The sequence below is a fragment of the Lissotriton vulgaris genome, chromosome 5, assembly GCF_964263255.1.
Source record: "Lissotriton vulgaris chromosome 5, aLisVul1.2, whole genome shotgun sequence".
Taxonomy (NCBI): Eukaryota; Metazoa; Chordata; class Amphibia; order Caudata; family Salamandridae; genus Lissotriton; species Lissotriton vulgaris.
The window spans coordinates 2,011,243,362-2,011,262,775 of NC_141693.1; the positions used below are offsets into that span (position 1 = coordinate 2,011,243,362).

Here is a 19,414-nt window from a genome sequence, read left to right on the forward strand (position 1 = left end):
TTGTGCTGTGATAAGTTCCTTAGATTTACAACACACGACTCAAGTCATGATAGAGTGGCTTTGCTGAGATGCTTGCCTTCGTTTTACAGCATAGGACTAATTTGTTTCCTGGAAGGAAAGTTGTGTTGTGACACACCCTTAATTTTACAGCCAGGGAGTCATGTCATGATAGGACAGTTGTACTGTTATAAGTTCCTTAGATTTACAGCCAGGGAGTCATGTCATGATAGGACAGTTGTACTGTTATAAGTTCCTTAGATTTACAGCCAAGGAGTCATGTCATGATAGGACAGTTGTACTGTTATAAGTTCCTTAGATTTACAGCCAGGGAGTCATGTCATGATAGGACAGTTGTACTGTTATAAGTTCCTTAGATTTACAGCCAGGGAGTCATGTCATGACAGGACAGTTGTTCTGTGACACATTCTCTAGATTTGCAGCATACGGCTCATGTCATGATAGGATAGTTGTACTGTTATATGTTCCTTAGATTTATAGCATAGGACTCATGTCATGATAGAGTAGTTGTACTGTGACACATCTCTTAGATTTACAGCATAGTACTCATGTCATGACAGGACATTTGTGCTGAGATAAGTTCCTTAGATTTACACATAGGAATCATGTCATGACAGGGCAGTTGTGCTGTGAGACATCCCTTAGATTCACAGCCAGGGAGTCATGTCATGACAGGACAGTTGTGCTGTGATAAGTTCCTTAGATTTACAACACACGACTCAAGTCATGATAGAGTGGCTTTGCTGAGATGCTTGCCTTCGTTTTACAGCATAGGACTCATTTCCTGGAAGGAAAGTTGTGTTGTGACACACCCTTAATTTTACAGCCAGGGAGTCATGTCATGACAGGACAGTTGTTCTGTGATAAGTTCCTTAGATTTACAGCATACTATTCATGTCATGACAGGACAGTTGTTCTGTGATAAGTTCCTTAGATTTACAGCATACTATTCATGTCATGACAGGACAGTTGTTCTGTGATAAGTTCCTTAGATTTACAGCATACTATTCATGTCATGACAGGACAGTTGTTCTGTGATAAGTTCCTTAAGTTTACAGCCAGGGAGTCATGTCATGACAGGACAGTTGTGCTGTGACACATTCTCTAGATTTGCAGCATACGGCTCATGCCATGACAGCACAGTTGTTCTATAATATGTTACTTAGATTTACAGCCTAGGACTCATGTCATGATAGAGTAGTTGTACTGTGAGACATTCCTTAGATTTACAGCCTAGGACTCATGTCATGATAGAGTAGTTGTACTGTGACACATCTCTTAGATTTACAGCATAGTACTCATGTCATGACAGGACATTTGTGCTGAGATAAGTTCCTTAGATTTACACATAGGAATCATGTCATGACAGGGCAGTTGTGCTGTGAGACATCCCTTAGATTCACAGCCAGGGAGTCATGTCATGACAGGACAGTTGTGCTGTGAGACATTCCTTAGATTTACAGCCTAGGACTCATGTCTTTTTTTTTTTTTTTTTTTTCTTTATTATTCCTCATATACCAATTTGGGTGCTCTAGACGGAGATCCTCTCCCCTCCCCCTGGCATCATGATGTTACGACCACAGAATTTGACGCCAGAGAGAGCCGGAAAAAGGTGCTCCCCTCTAGTGTTTACTGTTTGCTTTATCCACCTCAGCCTTTGTAACCTGGCGACCCTCGGGTTGGTTGAGGACTAAGCACCAACAGTACCCAGGTGAAATCATCGGAATACTCTCATCTGTTCCGCCATGCCACAAGGGGCTCCCAGATCTTAGACTCAGAGGAAACATCACATGCTATATCAGACTCACTAATATAAATGATATACCTTAGGCAACCAGAGAAAGTGGGAGCATCTTCAGATTTCCATGCTTTACATATTTCTCGCCTAGCCAATAACATCACATAGAAAATAAATTTAGTCTGCTGATTTGCAATCTGGTAACCCGTCCCCAGACCAAACAGAATCATTGCCGGAGAAACCACAATCTGTGTTCCTAGTACATCCATCAAAAAACCCTCAATTTGTTTCCAAAACAAGTTAAGGTTAGGACATTCTACGAACATATGCATATCATCTGCCTCTAACAAATTACACCTTGGGCAGCTATATTGTAGGTTTGTGATCCTTGTCAGTCTTTTTGGGGAGAAATACACCCTGTACAGTGTAAACAGATGGTTTCGTTTCGTAGGACTCATGTCTTGACAGGACAGTCATGCTGTGATACGTTCCTTTGATCTACAGCATAGGACTCATGTCATGACAGGAATGTTGTACTGTGATAAATTCCTTAGATTCACAGCATAGCACTCATGTCTCTTTCTGGAGGGTCCACCAGACCGTGACCGGAGCTGGTAAGGAAACCTGACACCTCAAAACACCCTTGCACCCAATGCCCCACGGTCTTAGGTGGCCCAACCAACGGTGTCCCGGCCACCCCCTGGATTCCAACTTACCTCTCCAACCGGTGGTCGCATCCAGGAAGCCTCCCTGCACGAACCTGCAGCGTTTGTTCCGACTGGAGATATCCCAATCAAATCAACAGGGCACCCGATACCAAACCAGCACCCTGCACCCTGGCCGCCCCTGTGCCACTGTGGGTGCACATTGCGTGCTAACTTGGACCCCTTTTGCCCCAGGCTTAACCCAAGGAGCTTTGCTCCCTCAACGCTGTGGCCTGCCAGAGATCAGCCACCAACCAACGGCCCCATAGGCTAACATTGGGCCTCAGTACTCTGCACCCGTCCACCCTACTGCCGTTGAGGGTGCTTTTTGAGTGCATCCTTGACCTGGGGGGAACACTCGTTCTAATTCCAGAAACTCAACCCAAAAGACTGATTGCTTACCTGCATACCAATAGCCTCATTTTTCTCCAAAGGATTGCATTGATTGTTTTCCTCTGAAAAAGTTTGTGTGGAGTTGAGTTTGCATGGAAACCCAAGCAACTGTGTTTTAATGCCAACAGTATTACTTACATTTAGCTAGGAAATCTCCCAGTGTGATATCTAGGCATATCACATTAAGAGGAAAAAGTAACTCAAAAAGCACTCTAAAATGTAAACTGAAAAGTAATCACAAAGTAATTTCAAATACCTATTTTCTTTAAATATTTTACAACCCTGTACTAAGTCACTTTCATCCAGTGTGCTTGTTTTGATCAACCTGTCTTGAAAAGTACAATTCGACTTACCTATACCAAGTCCTGCTTAGTTCTAAAAATAAAATACAACTGGAGAAATACTTTTGATAGAAACAATTGTTCTGAGTTCAGACTTTGAGTGAGTGACATCATGTCTCGCCTGAGTGTGTACAACAAATGGATAACACTGTCCTCTGATACTGGTCGACCACACTACCACAAATAGAGAGTGAGGTGCTATCTATCTTTATCTCTACCTAACTTTGGGGTGCCATTGGACTCCGTGCACACCATACCTCACTTTGGTATAGTATATACAGAACCAGCTTCTTAAGACTCAGGTCCTGACAGGACAGTCCTGCTGTGATACGTTCCTTAGATTTACAGAGCACTTCTCATGCCTTGTTGGAGAAGCTGAGTTGTCACAAGTAACTACTGCTTTATTTATTTATTTATCGATAAATCAATATGGAATTTTCCCAACATGAATAATGTGGGAAAATGTATGTAATGTTTTGATAACTGCACAAAATGTCCTCATTGTCAACTTACTGCCAAAGTTGTTTATGAAATGAAAGGAAATTAAATTATAGCCCTGGGTAAATATGACCCATTAACAATAAACATGTTTTAAATAATTTGAACAATTTCCATTACGAAAGACTTTTAGGCAGCCAACATGCCTTAAAATGGTATTCTAAGTACGCGGCTCGGTGTCGTTTAGTTCAATATCGTAGTCATTTTATACCCCACTGCACATACCTAGCGGAGTTCTTTATTGATAAGTAGAGTATTATAAAATGATGCGTTTCAATCAGTGCATCATTGGGAGCATGTGTATACACGAGTGTCACACCTAGTATTTGTGCTGTGTATTTATAAGTGTATGTTAGTTATTGTGTGTTTTTATTGAGTTAACAAAGCAGTTGGATGTTAAGTAAGTAGATTTCAATTGTAAAGTCATCATCGGAAGAATAAATTCATTTTGCGTATCGAAGAATGTGGGGTTTCCCACCAGGGCCCCCACAATGCTGTGTCGATGATTCACAGAGATCCGTCCCTGCTTTTCACATTACAGAATGCTTTGATGAGGAACTACCTACAAACTGAGTAATGGGAAAAACAGTAGGATTTTAGGCACCTTGAAGATGGTATACTTTGAGTAAAAGTTAATACTCCAGAAAAATGCTCAAAAGAGATTTTTTGAGGTGTTATAAGTTTTGTCTTATGTTGTTTTTAATGCTTTTGAGATTTTTTCTGGATTTATTTTTTGTCGATCAATCAATCAATAATGGTTTGTAAAGCACGGCTACTCACCCATGAGGGTCTCAAGGCTCTGTGGAAATATGATTTTATTTTGCGGTACTCTTTTTGTGTACAGGAATGATCTTAGTCCGCGTGATAATGCTCCTGCCTTGGGAGAGTACTTGAATGTGAAGCCATATTTGGATTACCTTGAAGGGGACGATCTTTGGTGCGAGCTGGATCGATGACTCTTGAGGTGGAGAAGCTTGTTTGGAAATCGAGAGTGCTCACGCCTGTGATCCTCACCGAGTGGCGTCCGCTGCTACTGATCTATAGGTAGATATGATTCAGAGTTTTAAAAACTGAGGTACCATCACATGAGGAGTAGACTAGCACGAGGCTTGTACACCGATGGTCTCCTACCTTCACTGTCCACAGTCCCGGCTCGATAGGTTTGATCACCAGCACGGTGGCCGAGTTCGGGATGTTGAGAAGCTCTTCCATGCCTTGGCCCTTTTGAAGAATTCTCCCTGGAACAGAAAACAAAACCAGACTAGGACATTTCTACTCAGTGTCCTAGAGGCAAGGCACCAGACCAGGATAACTGGAGAAGGGGGGAGAGGAAACAACGCACTATGGTGAGAGGATATAGGATCCCGAAGATGTCGAAGATGATCCTTGAAACATCCGGTAGAGGATGGTAAAGAGAGAGTTATTAAGTTGAGGCAGTATATTCAACACATAGTACTCCATTCACGTCCTCTCCCTCATCGCCTTCTCGTGGGGATGCAATGCTGCCAGATCAGCTGTTATAAAGCTGGGCAGCCAACGGGAACCACAGATTGATCTTTCAACCCAACAGCACCCATCCTCTTTGGATGCACCTCCAATGGTCACAGCCTCAGTTACCTTGGGAGTGTTTAACCTTAGTTATTAAAATACAATGAAATAACACCTCCAGGTCAGCCAGAAGCATTCACAGCCCCCTCATGGAAATTCTACACACAATGTTATCACTACGTATCCATAAGAACCCAACATTCCATCGAGGCAGTGACTTGAACCCCAACACTAGGTACGGCTACCGATGAAGTAAAATGGCCGCCACAATTACCAGATGAGTCAACTCTTGTTTGCCCAATGGAATCTACTTTTCGTCCATGAAAGTGAAAAATAGTTTCCGACAAGAGCTCATAATGAGTCCACACCCCCTTAATATTGCAATCAAATGAGCTTCTATACCCATCATGAGTTTACAATTGATTCAACCACTCATTCATTCCCCAGACAGTAACAGTGAGCTGGGGCTTTCCAGACCTGGCTTCCTGTCACAGCCCTGACTTGCCTCATGGTAGAGGCACCCTCCCCAGCCCTTGCCATGAGTAGAGTGCTAGCCCTCCACTGTCCAAACCTGAAGGGTCTCTGACTTCAATGCGTGGTTCCGGCCCACTCAGGGAGATGGTGACCTCTTTCAAGCTGGGGTCGAAAGGGATCTTCCAGGTGTGCTCGCCCTCCGTCTCGTGGTCTGTGGACAGCAGGTGCACCTTCAAGGCCTGGATCGCTTCTTCCACCCATCTTAGTACCTGATGGAAGATAAAGGTGAAACTTGGAGGACGCAAGACCTTAACAGACGCACAATGTGAAGAACAAGGGCATGGCGTGGAGCTGCCAGGGCAGTAAGGGACCCTCGACATGGAAGACAAGGGCATGGCTCGGAGTTGTAAGGCCAGTAAGGGACATGCAGCATGGAATACATGGGCATGACATGGAGCTGTCAGGCCAGTAAGGGACCCTCGTCGTGGAAGAAAAGGGCATGGCTCTGAGAAAGTGCCATCTTTCTTGCATGGCATGCCCCCACTTTTTGCTGAATTGCTGATGTGCTTTCACTGAGTGTGCCCTGGGCTCCTGCCAACCAGGCACCCAGGGCCTGTGTTCCTTCCTTAAACATGTATTGAAACAAAAACCAATTGGCATGGAGAAAAGACTGCCCTGGGTACACGTAGAGAGAGGACACTAGCATGAGTATATCTACAGAGAGAGCACGGAGAAGAGAATGGCATGGGGACATGTAGCGAGAGGGCACTGGCATGGGTACATATACAGAGAGGGTATAGAGGAGAGACTGGCATGGGTACATGTACAGAAAGGGCACAGAGAGGAGAACGGCATGGGGACATGTAGCGAGAGGGCACTGGCATGAGTATATCTACAGAGAGAGCACGGAGAAGAGAACGGCATGGGGACATGTAGCGAGAGGGCACTGGCATGGGTACATGTACAGAAAGGGCAAGGAGAAAAGACTGGCATGGGTACATTTAGCGAGAGGGCACTGGCATGGGTACATGTACAGAAAGGGCACCGAGAGGAGAACGGCATGGGTACATGCAGAGAGAGGGCACTGGCATTGGTACATGTACAGAAAGGGCACGGAGAGGAGATTGTCATGGGGACATGTAGTGAGAGGGCACTGGCATGGGTACATGTACAGAAAGGGCAAGGAGAAGAGACTGGCCTGGTTACATATACAGAGAGGGAAAGTAGAAGAGATTGGCATGGGTACACATAGGGAGCACTATCATGGGTACATATACAGAGACGGTATGGAGGAGAGACTGGCATGGGTACGTGTACAGAGAAGGCATAGAGGAGAGACTGGCATGGGTACGTGTACAGAGAGGGCATGGAGGAGAGATTGGCACGGGTACACATAGAGAGCACTGGCATGGGTACATGTACAGAGAGGGTATAGAGGAGAGACTGGCATGGGTACATGTACAGAGAGGGCACTTGCATGGGTACATGTACAGAGAGGGCATGGGGAAGAGACTGGCATGGGTACATGAACAGAGAGGGCATAGAGGAGAGACTGGCAAGGGTATGTGTACAGAGAGGTCATAGAGGAGAGACTTGCATAGGTACATGTACAGAAAGGGCACTGGCATGGGTACATGTACAGAGAGGGCATAGAGGAGAGACTGGCATGGGTACATGTACAGAGATGGCACTGGCATGGGTACATGTACAGAGAGGGCATGGGGAAGAGACTGGCATGGGTACATGTACAGAGAGGGCATAGAGGAGAGACTGCCAGGGGTATGTGTACAGAGAGGGCATAGAGGAGAGACTGGCAGGGGTATGTGTACAGAGAGGGCATAGAGGAGAGACTTGCATGGGTACATGTAAGAAGGGCATGGGCAAGATACTGCCATGGGTACACATACAAGGAGGGCACTTGCATGGGTACACATAGAGAGGGCACTGACGGGCACATGTGGAGAGAGGGCATAGAGAGGCCACAGGCATGGGTGCATGTACGGGGGGCATGGATAAGAGCCTGGCATGGGTACACGTAGATGGGACGTGGGCAGAGAGTCAGGTGTGTGCAGTCGCACAGGGCGCTCCTGGTGAAGAGGCAGATGTAATCTTGTAATTGTGTTAAACCTCATGTAAAGCGCTCTGATACCTCCGGGTCTAGCCAGCGCTATATAAAACTCTTTAAATAAATAAATAAATAAATAAACACCTCATCTACTGGCGTGGGGGGAGGGGGGCGAAGGGATGCGGTATGGTGAGTTGGCCTGGGAGGAGGCAGGGTAAGGCCTGTGGGGGGGGGGGGAGGGGCACGGGCTAGCCCCCGACACGACCACAGAATAAACACTTGTTTCGTGGAATAAACATGCAGATAATTAGCTGATGTCAGGGAGAGGAAAGTAAGCTCGTGGTAATTGGAATCAGATGCGCCGCTGCCCTCCCCGGGTTCAAAGTCAAGGGGCTGCTTTAGCCCCCCGAGGGGGGGGGGGGCATTAGGACGTGAAATGGAGCGGGGCTCCTCCGGAAGGGGGCCTCTTCCGCCCCAACCTCCGATGCCCCCTCCCTTGGGGGCTGCGCTGCCCTCCAGACCAGGGGCCGTCTGCATACAAGCAGGGGCGTGGCTTGGGGGGACGGGGTGGGGACATGCGGTGTGACAACCCCCAAATGAAGGCACTCTTAGCTCTGTAGTTGGTCTGTGTCCGTACGCCAGAAATAAAAGAGAAAACAGTGACCTTTGATGTGAAGAGAGGCAGATATACACTTGGTGGCTGGATTTCAAAATGTGAAACCAGATAACTTGGAATCAATCCCGGCTTGCCCGCTTCTCCAAATTGTGTGATCCGAGGCAAACATTTTATTTCAGACTCACCTTTTTCCTAATATCTTATGTGAGGGCACTTCGAGATACTTGAATTCAGGGTGTGCCCTGTACACGCCCCTCTCATTTTTGCTTTAATAGCCTGTAGTGTTGCTCTATTTATTCAAAGAGTGTATTCCAGGTTTACCGTGTACATGGCTTCTGGCTCGACTTTTAGTTCACTGATGGCATTATCGTTGGGGAACGGATGTGGGGGGAGGGGGGCGTGACTGTTTCTGAAACTATCCCTTTTAATGTCTCTCAGTGCACTGATCTAATCTGATGTACAAATGTGAACCGCTTCCATATGCGGAAAAACAAACACTTTTTGAATTTTGAAGAGATTGTATCATATCTGTACAGTGGGTTAGTGGCACGATACACACACGTACAGTTGTATGTAATCTAATCGAAAAACACATTCTTTGAAACCATTACTGAGAAACCATTCACATAAACGGTTTAATAGATATGTGCAGGGTGAAAGTCATTTACCATTTTATCTCTCAATCGTGGGCTGGTGAAGTGCAGACAACTTACCCAGGAACGGGTCTTAAGGCGCTGGGGGATGGGGGAGGGGGTGGGGCGCAGCACACTGGAAGGTCACTGAGTTCCATCGAAGAGCTAGGTCTTGAGGTGCTTTGGGAGCTGAGGGAGCGATGCCGTCTGTCGGAGGTGGAGAGGAAGGGAGTTCCAAGCCTTGGCCGCGAGTAGAGAGAAGGAGCGTCCTCCTGCTCTGGCTTTCTTGACTCGAGGTACCGTCGCGAGGGAGAGCTGGGCCGAGCGAGAGATCGTTGGGGGGCGTGGAACGTGAGGCGGGGGTTCAGGTTGGCGGGTCCGGTGTTGTGGAGGGCCGTGTGTGTGGGTGAGAAGCTTGAAGGTGATTGTTTTCTCGACGGGATGCCAGTGTAGGGACTGTAGGTGTTGGCTGATGTGGCAGTGGCGTGGTAGGTTGAGGACTAGTCTGTTGGTTGAGTTTGCGGGTGAGGTTCTTGTTGATCCCGGCGTAGAGTGTGTTGCTGTAGTCAAGTCTGTTGCTGATGAGGGGGTGGGTGACGGGTTTCCTGTGTTCTGGGGGGATCCAGTTGAAGGTCTTTTGGATTAGGTGGAGGGTGTGGTAGCAGGAGGAGGTGATGGAGTTCATCTGGCCGTCCATTTTGAGTTTGGAGTACTGGATGATTCTGAGATTGCGTGCATGGTCCGTGGGGAGGGCGGGTACCCGAGGGCCGGAGGCCACTAGGTGTTGTGCCAGGCGTCTGGGTGTGGGCCCATGATGAGTGCCTCGGTTTTGTCTTGGTTGAGTTGAAGGCAGCTACCCATCTGGCGATGGCTTCCATTTGAAAGTTGCGTTTGGTGATGTTGGGTTTCTTGGATAGGGAGATGATGAGTTGGGTGTCATATGCGTATGATGTGATGTTGAGTCCGTATGCTCTGACGATGGCTGCGAGCGGGTCGGGCTAATGGAGGCTCCCTGCTGGACTCCACAGGTGGTTGGAGTGGGTTCTGCGAGAAATGGAGGGAGTCTGTGTGAGAAGTTAGCCTGCCATATGATGTCCACTATTCTAGTGGGCCCCTTGCACCAGTCTAAACAACCCTTATTGATGGTAGTTGTAAAGTCAACCTTATGGACCAGCTATCCTAGTGGTAGCATGGACCAGCAGTGACAGGCTAAGACCTCAGAGAGCATGTGAAGCCAGCTGGTTACCAATTATAATCCCTTGAGTACCAAATGAAAGGACACCACACAAGGTATATAACAAATATATATGTATTTATTTCTAACACAACCCCTCTGAACTCTTTATGAGGTCAGAGGTCGAAGTACATCACAAGTTACTCAATTAGCATACGATAAGTTACACAAATACAGTTTTGCCGTAGGGGCCTCACAAACCACATACTGTAAGTGGTATAAGAACCACTTCAGAAATAGTGAATAGGTCGAGGGCCTAGGAAATCACTGGGGCTACACTAGACAACCTATGGTTAGGAAGTAGGAGACCCACGGGAGACGCGTGCAGTGTCTAAACACAATCGCGAGTTACCATTGACTTATAATGGAGAACGAAGAAGTTACAAAGTTGCTGCTTACGGGCACTTCCGGATGGACTTTGACAAAACCCCTTTAAACTAGGACACTTGGAGAGTCAATACCCACGGGAGCACCGGAGTACTCGAGTTACCTCACCCAGGAAAGCCGGGTGCATAGGTGTCTTTTCGTGTCGGGTTTCGTCGATGCTTTCAATGGAGATCTGCAAAAGAAGTGCTGCAGGCGGCCAGCGGAAGAGTGTCTGGGTGGATCCAAGGGTGGATAGAAGAAGTGAAGAACCTGAAAGCAGAGGGGACAGAGTCTGGGTCACTAGCCAGTGACCAGGAAGGAACCAGGAAGGAACCAGGCGATGTCGCGATGATCTCAGGTGAAGAGGTGAAGCTTGTCTCTGCAGCCACGATGACCAGGAGGCGTTGATGACAACCAGGAGCTGGATTCGAGCTGTCCCACAAAGGATCTAGTTGGTTGCGGTGTGGGTATCCGAACTGGACCCAACAAGCATTGGCAAACGCAATCCACCCAGGAAGTGAAGATTGGCTTCGAGTCAGACCAGCAAGGTCTGGGGAGTTTCTCCTTTGAAGGGAAGCTGGAGCAAGCCAGGAGCAACCAGGAAAGCAGTTTAGTTTCAAAAGAAAGTCTTTGGAGGGCTAATTAGCCAGCAGGCTAGCAACCGGGAAGACGCGTCGAGCTGAAATGCAAGAGCAGGCCCCACGTGGCACTCGTGGAGTGTGGAGGGCTGAGCTTCAGTGCAAAGTTGTTAGTCCTGGGCGACTTCAACCTATGGCAGGGGGGTCATGCAGACGGAGCGTTTTCGTCTCTTTGCCAGGCTCTTGCTGACATCCAACTGCAGCAATTGGTCCGCTCGGCGACACATAGGGGTGGTCATGTCTTGGACTTGATTTTCGCTGACGGTGAATCGGCAGTGATTAACGACATCTTAGCCCAGTGCTGGACTGATCATGCGCTTGTGGCGTTTTCTCTATGTTTAGGGGATTATTCCTCTGAAGGCGCCGGAGTAGGACTTTCGAAATGGGGCAGACCTTGGTCCCGACTGCTCAGCTCTTCTCCTAGGCCCTCCCTAATATCTACTAATTTCCGCTTGAGTAACTCGGTGGAGGAAAGCTACTCCTTGTTGTGCCGGTCGATTACAGATACGCTTGACAAGGTTACGCCCCTCCGTAAATCTAGAGGGAGAGTGAACAGGGCTTTTCCCTGGTACACGGAAGAGTTACGACAATTGAAGCTGAGCTGTAAACGTGCTGAGAGAGTGTGGAGGAAGCAGTACTCCGCCCCGGCAAAAATCTCGTACAGGCTCGCACTGCGTGATTACAAGGTCCAGATTAAGAGGGCCAAGGCGGCCTTCATAGAAGCTTCCTTGACTCAGGCGTCTAATAAATCCCAAGCCCTGTTTAAAACTGTCAGGGACCTGTCCCACCCTGTCTGCGCGGCTAACACGGTTCGTGCGTCGCAGGCACTTTGTGACTCGCTGGCCATTGCTTTTGAGGAGAAGAGTGCTAAGATTCTAGAGGGCCTAACGCACCCTGTACCTTCTGCCTTTGGCTCGGGAGCTCCGGGTGGCTCGCTCAGTCGACCCCAGCCAATTGCTTCTAGCACTGGCTTGGGAGCTCCGACCGTGCCACCCAGTCGACCCCGGTCGCCTGTCCTTGCCTTTCCTTCAAGAGTGTCGGGTATGGGAACTCCGGTTGAACTGCCCAGTCGACCCCGGACTGATGCCTTTGGCCCGAGTCTAGGAGCTCCGGGCAGCTCACCCAGTCGACCCCAGCCGACTGGCTCTGTTTGCATATTGGGAGCCCTGGGCGTGGGAGCTCCGGTGGGTCTGCCCAGTCGACCCCAGACGGGTGGTGGCGATGACCTGGGTCTGGGAGCTCCGGGCAGCCCATCCAGTCGACCCCAGCTCAATGCCCCTGACCTTTGTTTGGGAGCTCCAGCTACCCCCTCCAGTCGACCCCAACTAAGGTTTTTTCCTTCCCCTTCCTTCGAGGAATTCTGTAAGGTGGCATATACGGTGTCCTCGGGGTCCCCGCTTGACCCACTGCCCCCCAAATTTTGGAAGGCTTTCCACGCAGATCTTTTCTTGCCTTTGTTCTCGATCTGTCTCCAATCCTTGGAGTCGGCATCGGTGCCAGAATGCTGGAAATTAGCAGTAGTGTCACCTCTGCTTAAAAAGCCTACTTTGGACCCGGCCTGTCTTTCCAACTACAGGCCTATTTCCCTGCTCCCTTTTCCGATCAAGATTCTGGAAAAATGGGTGACTCGTTCACTCTCAGGTTTCCTGGAGAACATCGGCTGGTTCGATGAGGACCAGTTTGGCTTCCGCCCCGGACACGGGACGGAGTCCGCGCTGGTTACCGTGCTGGACAATCTTCGTTCGCGTGTCGACAGTGGTTGGGCAGCCTTTTTAGTGCTGCTCGACATGTCGGCCGCGTTCGACACGGTCTGCCATCGGTCCCTTGTCAGGAGACTGGAGGAGTGCGGGGTCACTGAGGGGGCAAAAGACTGGCTGACATCCTATCTTGGTGGCAGGCAACAGTCGGTCTCACTTCCACCATTTAGCTCTGAGCCTAGGAAGGTAGGACAGGGGGTTCCACAGGGCTCGGCCATCAGCCCCATACTTTTTAACTTGTACCTCCGTCCCCTAGTCCAGCTAATAAAATCTTTTGGTGTCTCGGCATTTAACTATGCCGATGACACCCAGCTGGTCTTCTCTTTGGAAGGGAATAATGCGGTCTCGCTGGATACCTTCCATCGGTGCATGGCAGCCACAGCGGACTGGTTACGAGCAAATTCCCTACAATTTAATAGCTCCAAGACGGAGGTGCTCCACTGTTCCATCGACCGGATTCCGCGGGCACTCCCAGAGAACTTTTGGCCTAGTACCTTCCTTGAGCCAGTTCTGGCGGCAGAATCAGCCCGCAATTTGGGGGTGATTTTTGGCCCTAACCTACAGCTTGACATACACGTCAATAAAACCACTGCTACGTGTATGATGCTGCTGCGCATGTTGCGCAAGGTTTTGCCCCTTCTCCCCGCTCAAGCTAGGCCGGAAGTAGTTCGTGGGACCATATTAAGTTGCCTCGACTACTGCAATGGGCTTCTTTTGGAGGCCCCAAAAAATCTGACCGGCAAGCTACAGCGGGTGCAAAACATGGCCGCCAAGCTGGCTCTCTCCCGCCCTAGGTCCAGCTCCTCCACTCTTGCATTAAGAGACCTACACTGGCTCCCGGTTCATCTGCGGGTACAATACAAAGCTGCGTGTCTTGTGTTTAAAGCTGTTCACCAACAGGGCCCCATTCCTCTGCAAAAGATGTTTGCATGGTACTCCGCTTCGTGGCCCCTCCGCTCTTCTTCGGCACATCTTCTTGTAGTTCCGAGGTTTCACAGAGTGAGGATGGGTGGCCGCTCCTTTAGTGTTGCAGCAGCCAAACTTTGGAACTCCCTGTCACTCTCTTTGAGAAGCCACAAGGACTACCTTCCTTTTAGAAAAGCGTTAAAAACCCGCCTGTTTCCATAAATGGCCTGAGCTGTTAAAGCCTATGGTTCTTGATCAAAGCGCCAGGATGCCCTTTGGGTGACAGGTTTTGCGCTCTACAAATACACTAAATAAATAATAAATAAATGGCGCTCGGGTCCGGAGCTTCTCATACCTCAATGCACAACTGCGAGGGTACCTCGGTAGTTCAGCTGTTAGCAAAATGCAGGTAGTCCAGGGTGTCCGGTCCCACGTCTCTTGTGTCCGCCACGGGTCTCAGCTTTGCTGTGGATGTGGGTCGAAGTCAGAGAAGTTTGGAAGTCTAGTTTCTGTGTCAATGAATATTCGGGTTCCGGCGGGAGCGTCGACAAAGCAGACCAGCAAGTTACTGGTGGTGCCTGTTTGCACAGGGTGGTCACTCCTTGACCACAAGGGAGATGTCTTCAGTCTTCTAGTTAGAATAGAACGTTGAATGTCCAAGAGTTTCACATCAGAGTTTCATTCCAGGATAATCTAACATCTGTGGACACAGCTCCTATCTTTATACTGATTTTAGGGGCTGTTTTACCTGCTAGGTCCCTCCTATGGGTGGACCTGGGAAGGGGGTGGTTACACGCCGATTCCCTTTGTCCAGTTTTGCTCCAGAGCGGGGCTGGAGTGCCCCAGCAACTGGTTTGAACAGAGCTATGCACGGAGCACCTTGTGTGCCCCAGGCAGTGTCTGGAAAAGCATGTTTCCATTCAACCCACCCTGTCCCAATACACTACAGGCTGTCTGGGGAGATGCTAGCACCTCCCTAGCCAGGAAACCTATTGTCCAAGCCTCCCCTGCCAGAGTTTCGTCCAGCAGCAGGAGGTCAGACTAGTGTCTGTGGCAGCAGCATCCATTTTGTGATGCTGGGGCTCTGTTTAACTTTAACCGGGTAAAGCAGGAACATACTTGTCTTTTCCCTTTAGAAGGGTGGAATGCTACCCCCGCTGCCAGAATTGGCGGGGGATGAGTAGTATTCCAAAGTGCTTGACACCTTACACGACATGTTTTAATAAAGCCAAACCAAAGTTAGCATTAACTGCGAGGATTATAATGCACTTAAGAGTATTTGGTATGGCTATATCATAGAACAGCTATAAGGAGATGGTTCCGAAAGCTGCAGAGGGGCTAAGCTCATGCTAGGGCACCCTCTCACACAAAACCAAACACTCTGCCTCCAGGGTTGATAAGGCCTGCCATAGGAGTGACTTATAGGTTACTATGTGTCTATATATATAAGGTAGATATAGGTATACTATATCTACGTAAGGGGTGATTACACCACCTTACCCAGGCTGAGTGATCAGCCTGTGGTGTCAGTTTGGATGGCCAGCCAGGGGTGGCAAAAGATATGCTGCAGCCCCTGGTAGGCCTTGCTTGCACCTATGCCCTCGGTACCTATGGTACACTATACAGGGGCTCACAAGGGTGACCCAGTAATCAGTCTGGTATGTACCTAAAGTACATGGTATCAATTTAGAGAGAGAACAGCTGGGCTGTGGGTCTGATTAACAGGGCCACAGCCAGTCTAAAGTCGAAACACCAGAGAATCACAGCAAAAAGTGGGGGTGACCCTCGGAAGCAGACCCCACTCTCCTACGGTCCGACTCATTGAGTTCTGCCGGCGAGGAACGAGAGGATCCAGCCGAGGGCCTTGTTCCAGATTCCAGCGTTGTGGAGTCTGCGGGCTGGGGTGCAGGAAGAGGCAGCGTTGAAGGCTGTGGAGAGGTCCAGGAGCATGAGGGCCACGTGTCTCCTCTGTTGAGGGGGGCTCGGATGTCGTCTGTTGCTACGAGGAGTGTGGTTTAGGTGCTGTGGTTTTTCCTGAAGTCTGATTGGGAGGAGTCGAGGATGTTATTTTTTTCTATGAAGGCGGCGAGTGGCTATTGTTGACCTTGGTCGGAAAAGGAAGCAGGGAGATCCGTCTGAAGTTTTTCAGGTCGGTGGGGTCTGCTAAAGATTTTTTCAGGAGAGGGTTGATCTAAGCATGTTTCCAGTTGTCGGGGAAAGAGGCGGTCTTGAGGGATCGGTTGATGATTCATAGAAACCAATGTCCTTTTTTCGAAATTGCCCAGATTTTTATAATTTGCTGACTCCTCACCGAACCTAAACACCATCCACCCCTGGCCCCCCTCACAACCCCTACACAGCATCCACACCTGCCCCCTGAAAAGTCCTCAACACCTGTAGGCTATACCCTACCATGACCCCTAAACTCCACCCATCACTGAACCCTAAACATATTTCTATCTTCCACTGTACCCAACCCTGAATCCCTAAAAAAAACATAACTACATCTAAACTCCACCTATCCCTGAACCCTAAAATGCCTTTTACCCCTAAACTCCACCCATTCCTGAACCCTTAAAAATCCTCAGCACCCCTTTTCTCCATCCATTCCTGAATCCTGCAACTTTTTTGGCCCATAAACTCCACCCACCCCTGGCACCTAAAACCGCTCACCACACCGTAACTCAACCTATTCCTGAAACCTATAAAGCCTTCATTACCCCTCTAATCTATGAATCACTGAACCGTGAAACCCCAAATGAGCCTCATTCTCCTCCCATCTGTGAACACTAACACTGCTCAACACCCCCACACTCCCCACATCCCGGAACCCTAGAAAGCCTTACCACTGTTAAACGTCACTCATCCATGAATCCTAAAGCCCCTAATTACAACCCCAAAACTCCACATATTCCAGATCCCTAAAAACTCTTCTCAACCCTAAACCTCACCCATCCCAGACCCAGAAAACACTTTGTACCCCTAAACTCCACATACGTTTATTGTAATTCAGAATTTTTCCTTAACGTTATCATTTCTTTAAATGTTTTCCTTTAATTTTCTGTTTATTTATGTTTCCTCAAATTTGTGTTTCCTTAAAATTGCTGGTTTCCTCCTAAGAGCTTTTAAAATTGTTGGTATCCATTAATTCACATACATCAATGCCAAACATATCATGTCTCGGCTCGGCTTGTGCATGCGCTCTTAGAGCCAAGCCACACTTATGACGCGACTCAGGCTCGGCTTGCCTTATGGATTTGCCTGTGCGTCCTCCTCTGTTTGAGGCTCAGGCTTAGTACTTCGGGCTGGCAGTCACTTGACTAAAAACATGGACCCCGCCAACACCCCCCGACTTGACAGCTCTGCCTGCATGCAGTGGAAATACATTTAAAATAAGTGAACCGAGGGTAAGGACTTCCGGCCGTATTGTTGTATGTAACCATAGTCATTCCCAGGGGGCCTGATTCACAAAGTAATCTGAGACTAAATCCTAACTTTACGACTTTCGGTATTCACAAAAGGCATTTAGTAGTAACGTTAGGATTCCTAACTTTACTACTCCTGAATGCCTTTTGTGAGTATTTTGTTTCAGATCACTTTTGTGAAACCGGCCCAGGGTCTGTCTCCTTCGTGTCAGTACTTTGGGGTCTCAGCCTCTTTTCTGTCTTCAGAGCGCTCTTTCTCCTCTGATGGCACTCAAAGGTTTTCAGTCTCTTTCCTGTCTGCAGAGGGGTCATGGCTTTCTTTATCCTCAGGGGGTCTCTAACTATTTCCTGTCTTCAGAGGGATATGTAATTCTGTACCCTCAGTGTGAGGAAATGGGGTGTATGGCATGTTACGGTTGTGAGACCTCACTGTGTAATAAACGTAACAGCCCCTTTAAGACCAGAGGGTCTCGTTTGTCAAAGCTTCAGCTCAACCCTGGGGAGCCACGGCTCTGAACAGCAAGGCTTACAAGGAGAGCACGTGTAACGCATTGAAACCCCACAAAGCACTTCAAGAAGAAATCGATAAGAAATCCAACACCATATTATAATAGTAGACTGCATGTTTATATATTTTAGACACCACAATGAAAAAGATCCACCGGATTCCGCAGATATAGAATGTTCAAGGTATAGTAAATCAAACCATTTCACTCAACTGGGAACACACATTGAAAAATTCAAAGACTTTGACATGTTAACCTTTTCAGCATAAAGTTGGACTGGTTTTATTGCAGTCTTTTTTAATCATTTTAGGCAACCAACTCCAGTAGGGAGCAAGCCAGGGGACCAGCGAGGGCCTCAGAGCCATTACCCCAGCAGGTGAACCAGTCTTCAGTCAGTTCCAGGTGCTTTTATCCTTTGCAGGCCTTTCCTATGGAGTGATCCTGATGCAAGGGAGGAAGGATGCTGAAGATGCTCTGGATGCTGTGGATGAGACGCGGTCGATGGGTCTTCTTGCAATGGATTCTATAGAGTGGTCCTGATGCAAAGGATGAAGGATGCTGAAGATACTCTGGATGCTGTGGATGTGACGCGGTCGATGGGTCTTCTTGCAATGGATTTCTATGGAGTGGTGCTGATGCAAGGGATGAAGGATGCTGAAGATGCTCAAGGATGCTGTGGATGTGACGCGGTCGATGGGTCTTCTTGCAATGGATTTCTATGGAGTGGTGCTGATGCAAGGGATGAAGGATGCTGAAGATGCTCAAGGATGCTGTGGATGTGACGCGGTCGATGGGTCTTCTTGCAATGGATTCCTATAGAGTGGTCCTGATGCAAGGGATGAAGGATGCTGAAGATGCTCTGGATGCGATGCAGTCGATGGGTCTTCTTGCAATGGATTCCTATAGAGTGGTTGTGATGCAAGGGATGAAGGATGCTGAAGATGCTGTGGATGCGACGCGGTCAATGGGTCTTCTTGCAATGGATTCCTATGGATTGGTCCTGATACAAGGGATGAAGGATGCTGAAGATGCTCAAGGATGCTGTGGATGTGACGCGGTCGATGGGTCTTCTTGCAATGGATTCCCATAGAGCGGTCCTGATGCAAGGGATGAAGGATGCTGAAGATGCTCTGGATGCTTTGGATGTGACGCGGTCGATGGGTCTTCTTGCAATGGATTCCTATAGAGTGGTCCTGATGCAAGGGATGAAGGATGCTGAAGATGCTCTGGATGCTGTGGATGCGACGCGGTCAATGGGTCTTCTTGCAATGGATTCCTACAGAGTGGTCCTGATGCAAGGGATGAAGGATGCTGAAGATGCTCAAGGACGCTGTGGATGGGACGCGGTCGATGGGTCTTCTTGCAATGGATTCCTATAGAGTGGTCCTGATGCAAGGGATGAAGGATGCTGCAGATGTTCTGGATGCTGTGGATGTGACGCGGTCGATGAGTCTTCTTGTAATGGATTCCTATAGAGAGGTCCTGATGCAAGGGATGAAGGATGCTGAAGATGCTCTGGATGCTGTGGATGCGACGCGGTCGATGGGTCTTCTTG

General features: G+C 48.5%; 1 protein-coding gene across 1 annotated transcript in view; it reads right to left on the reverse strand.

Moving 5' to 3' along the window:
- The window catches only part of HMCN2 (hemicentin 2), a 563,480-nt gene that overhangs the window by 480,447 nt on the left and 63,619 nt on the right, over positions 1 to 19,414 (reverse strand). Inside the window, exons 5-7 of the mRNA XM_086924818.1 lie at positions 5,812 to 5,983; positions 4,824 to 4,930; positions 4,610 to 4,730 (exon numbers count right to left, since the gene is read on the reverse strand). Coding sequence (XP_086780944.1) covers positions 4,610 to 4,730; positions 4,824 to 4,930; positions 5,812 to 5,983 — 400 coding nt within the window. The remainder of the gene's footprint in view (positions 1 to 4,609; positions 4,731 to 4,823; positions 4,931 to 5,811; positions 5,984 to 19,414) is intronic.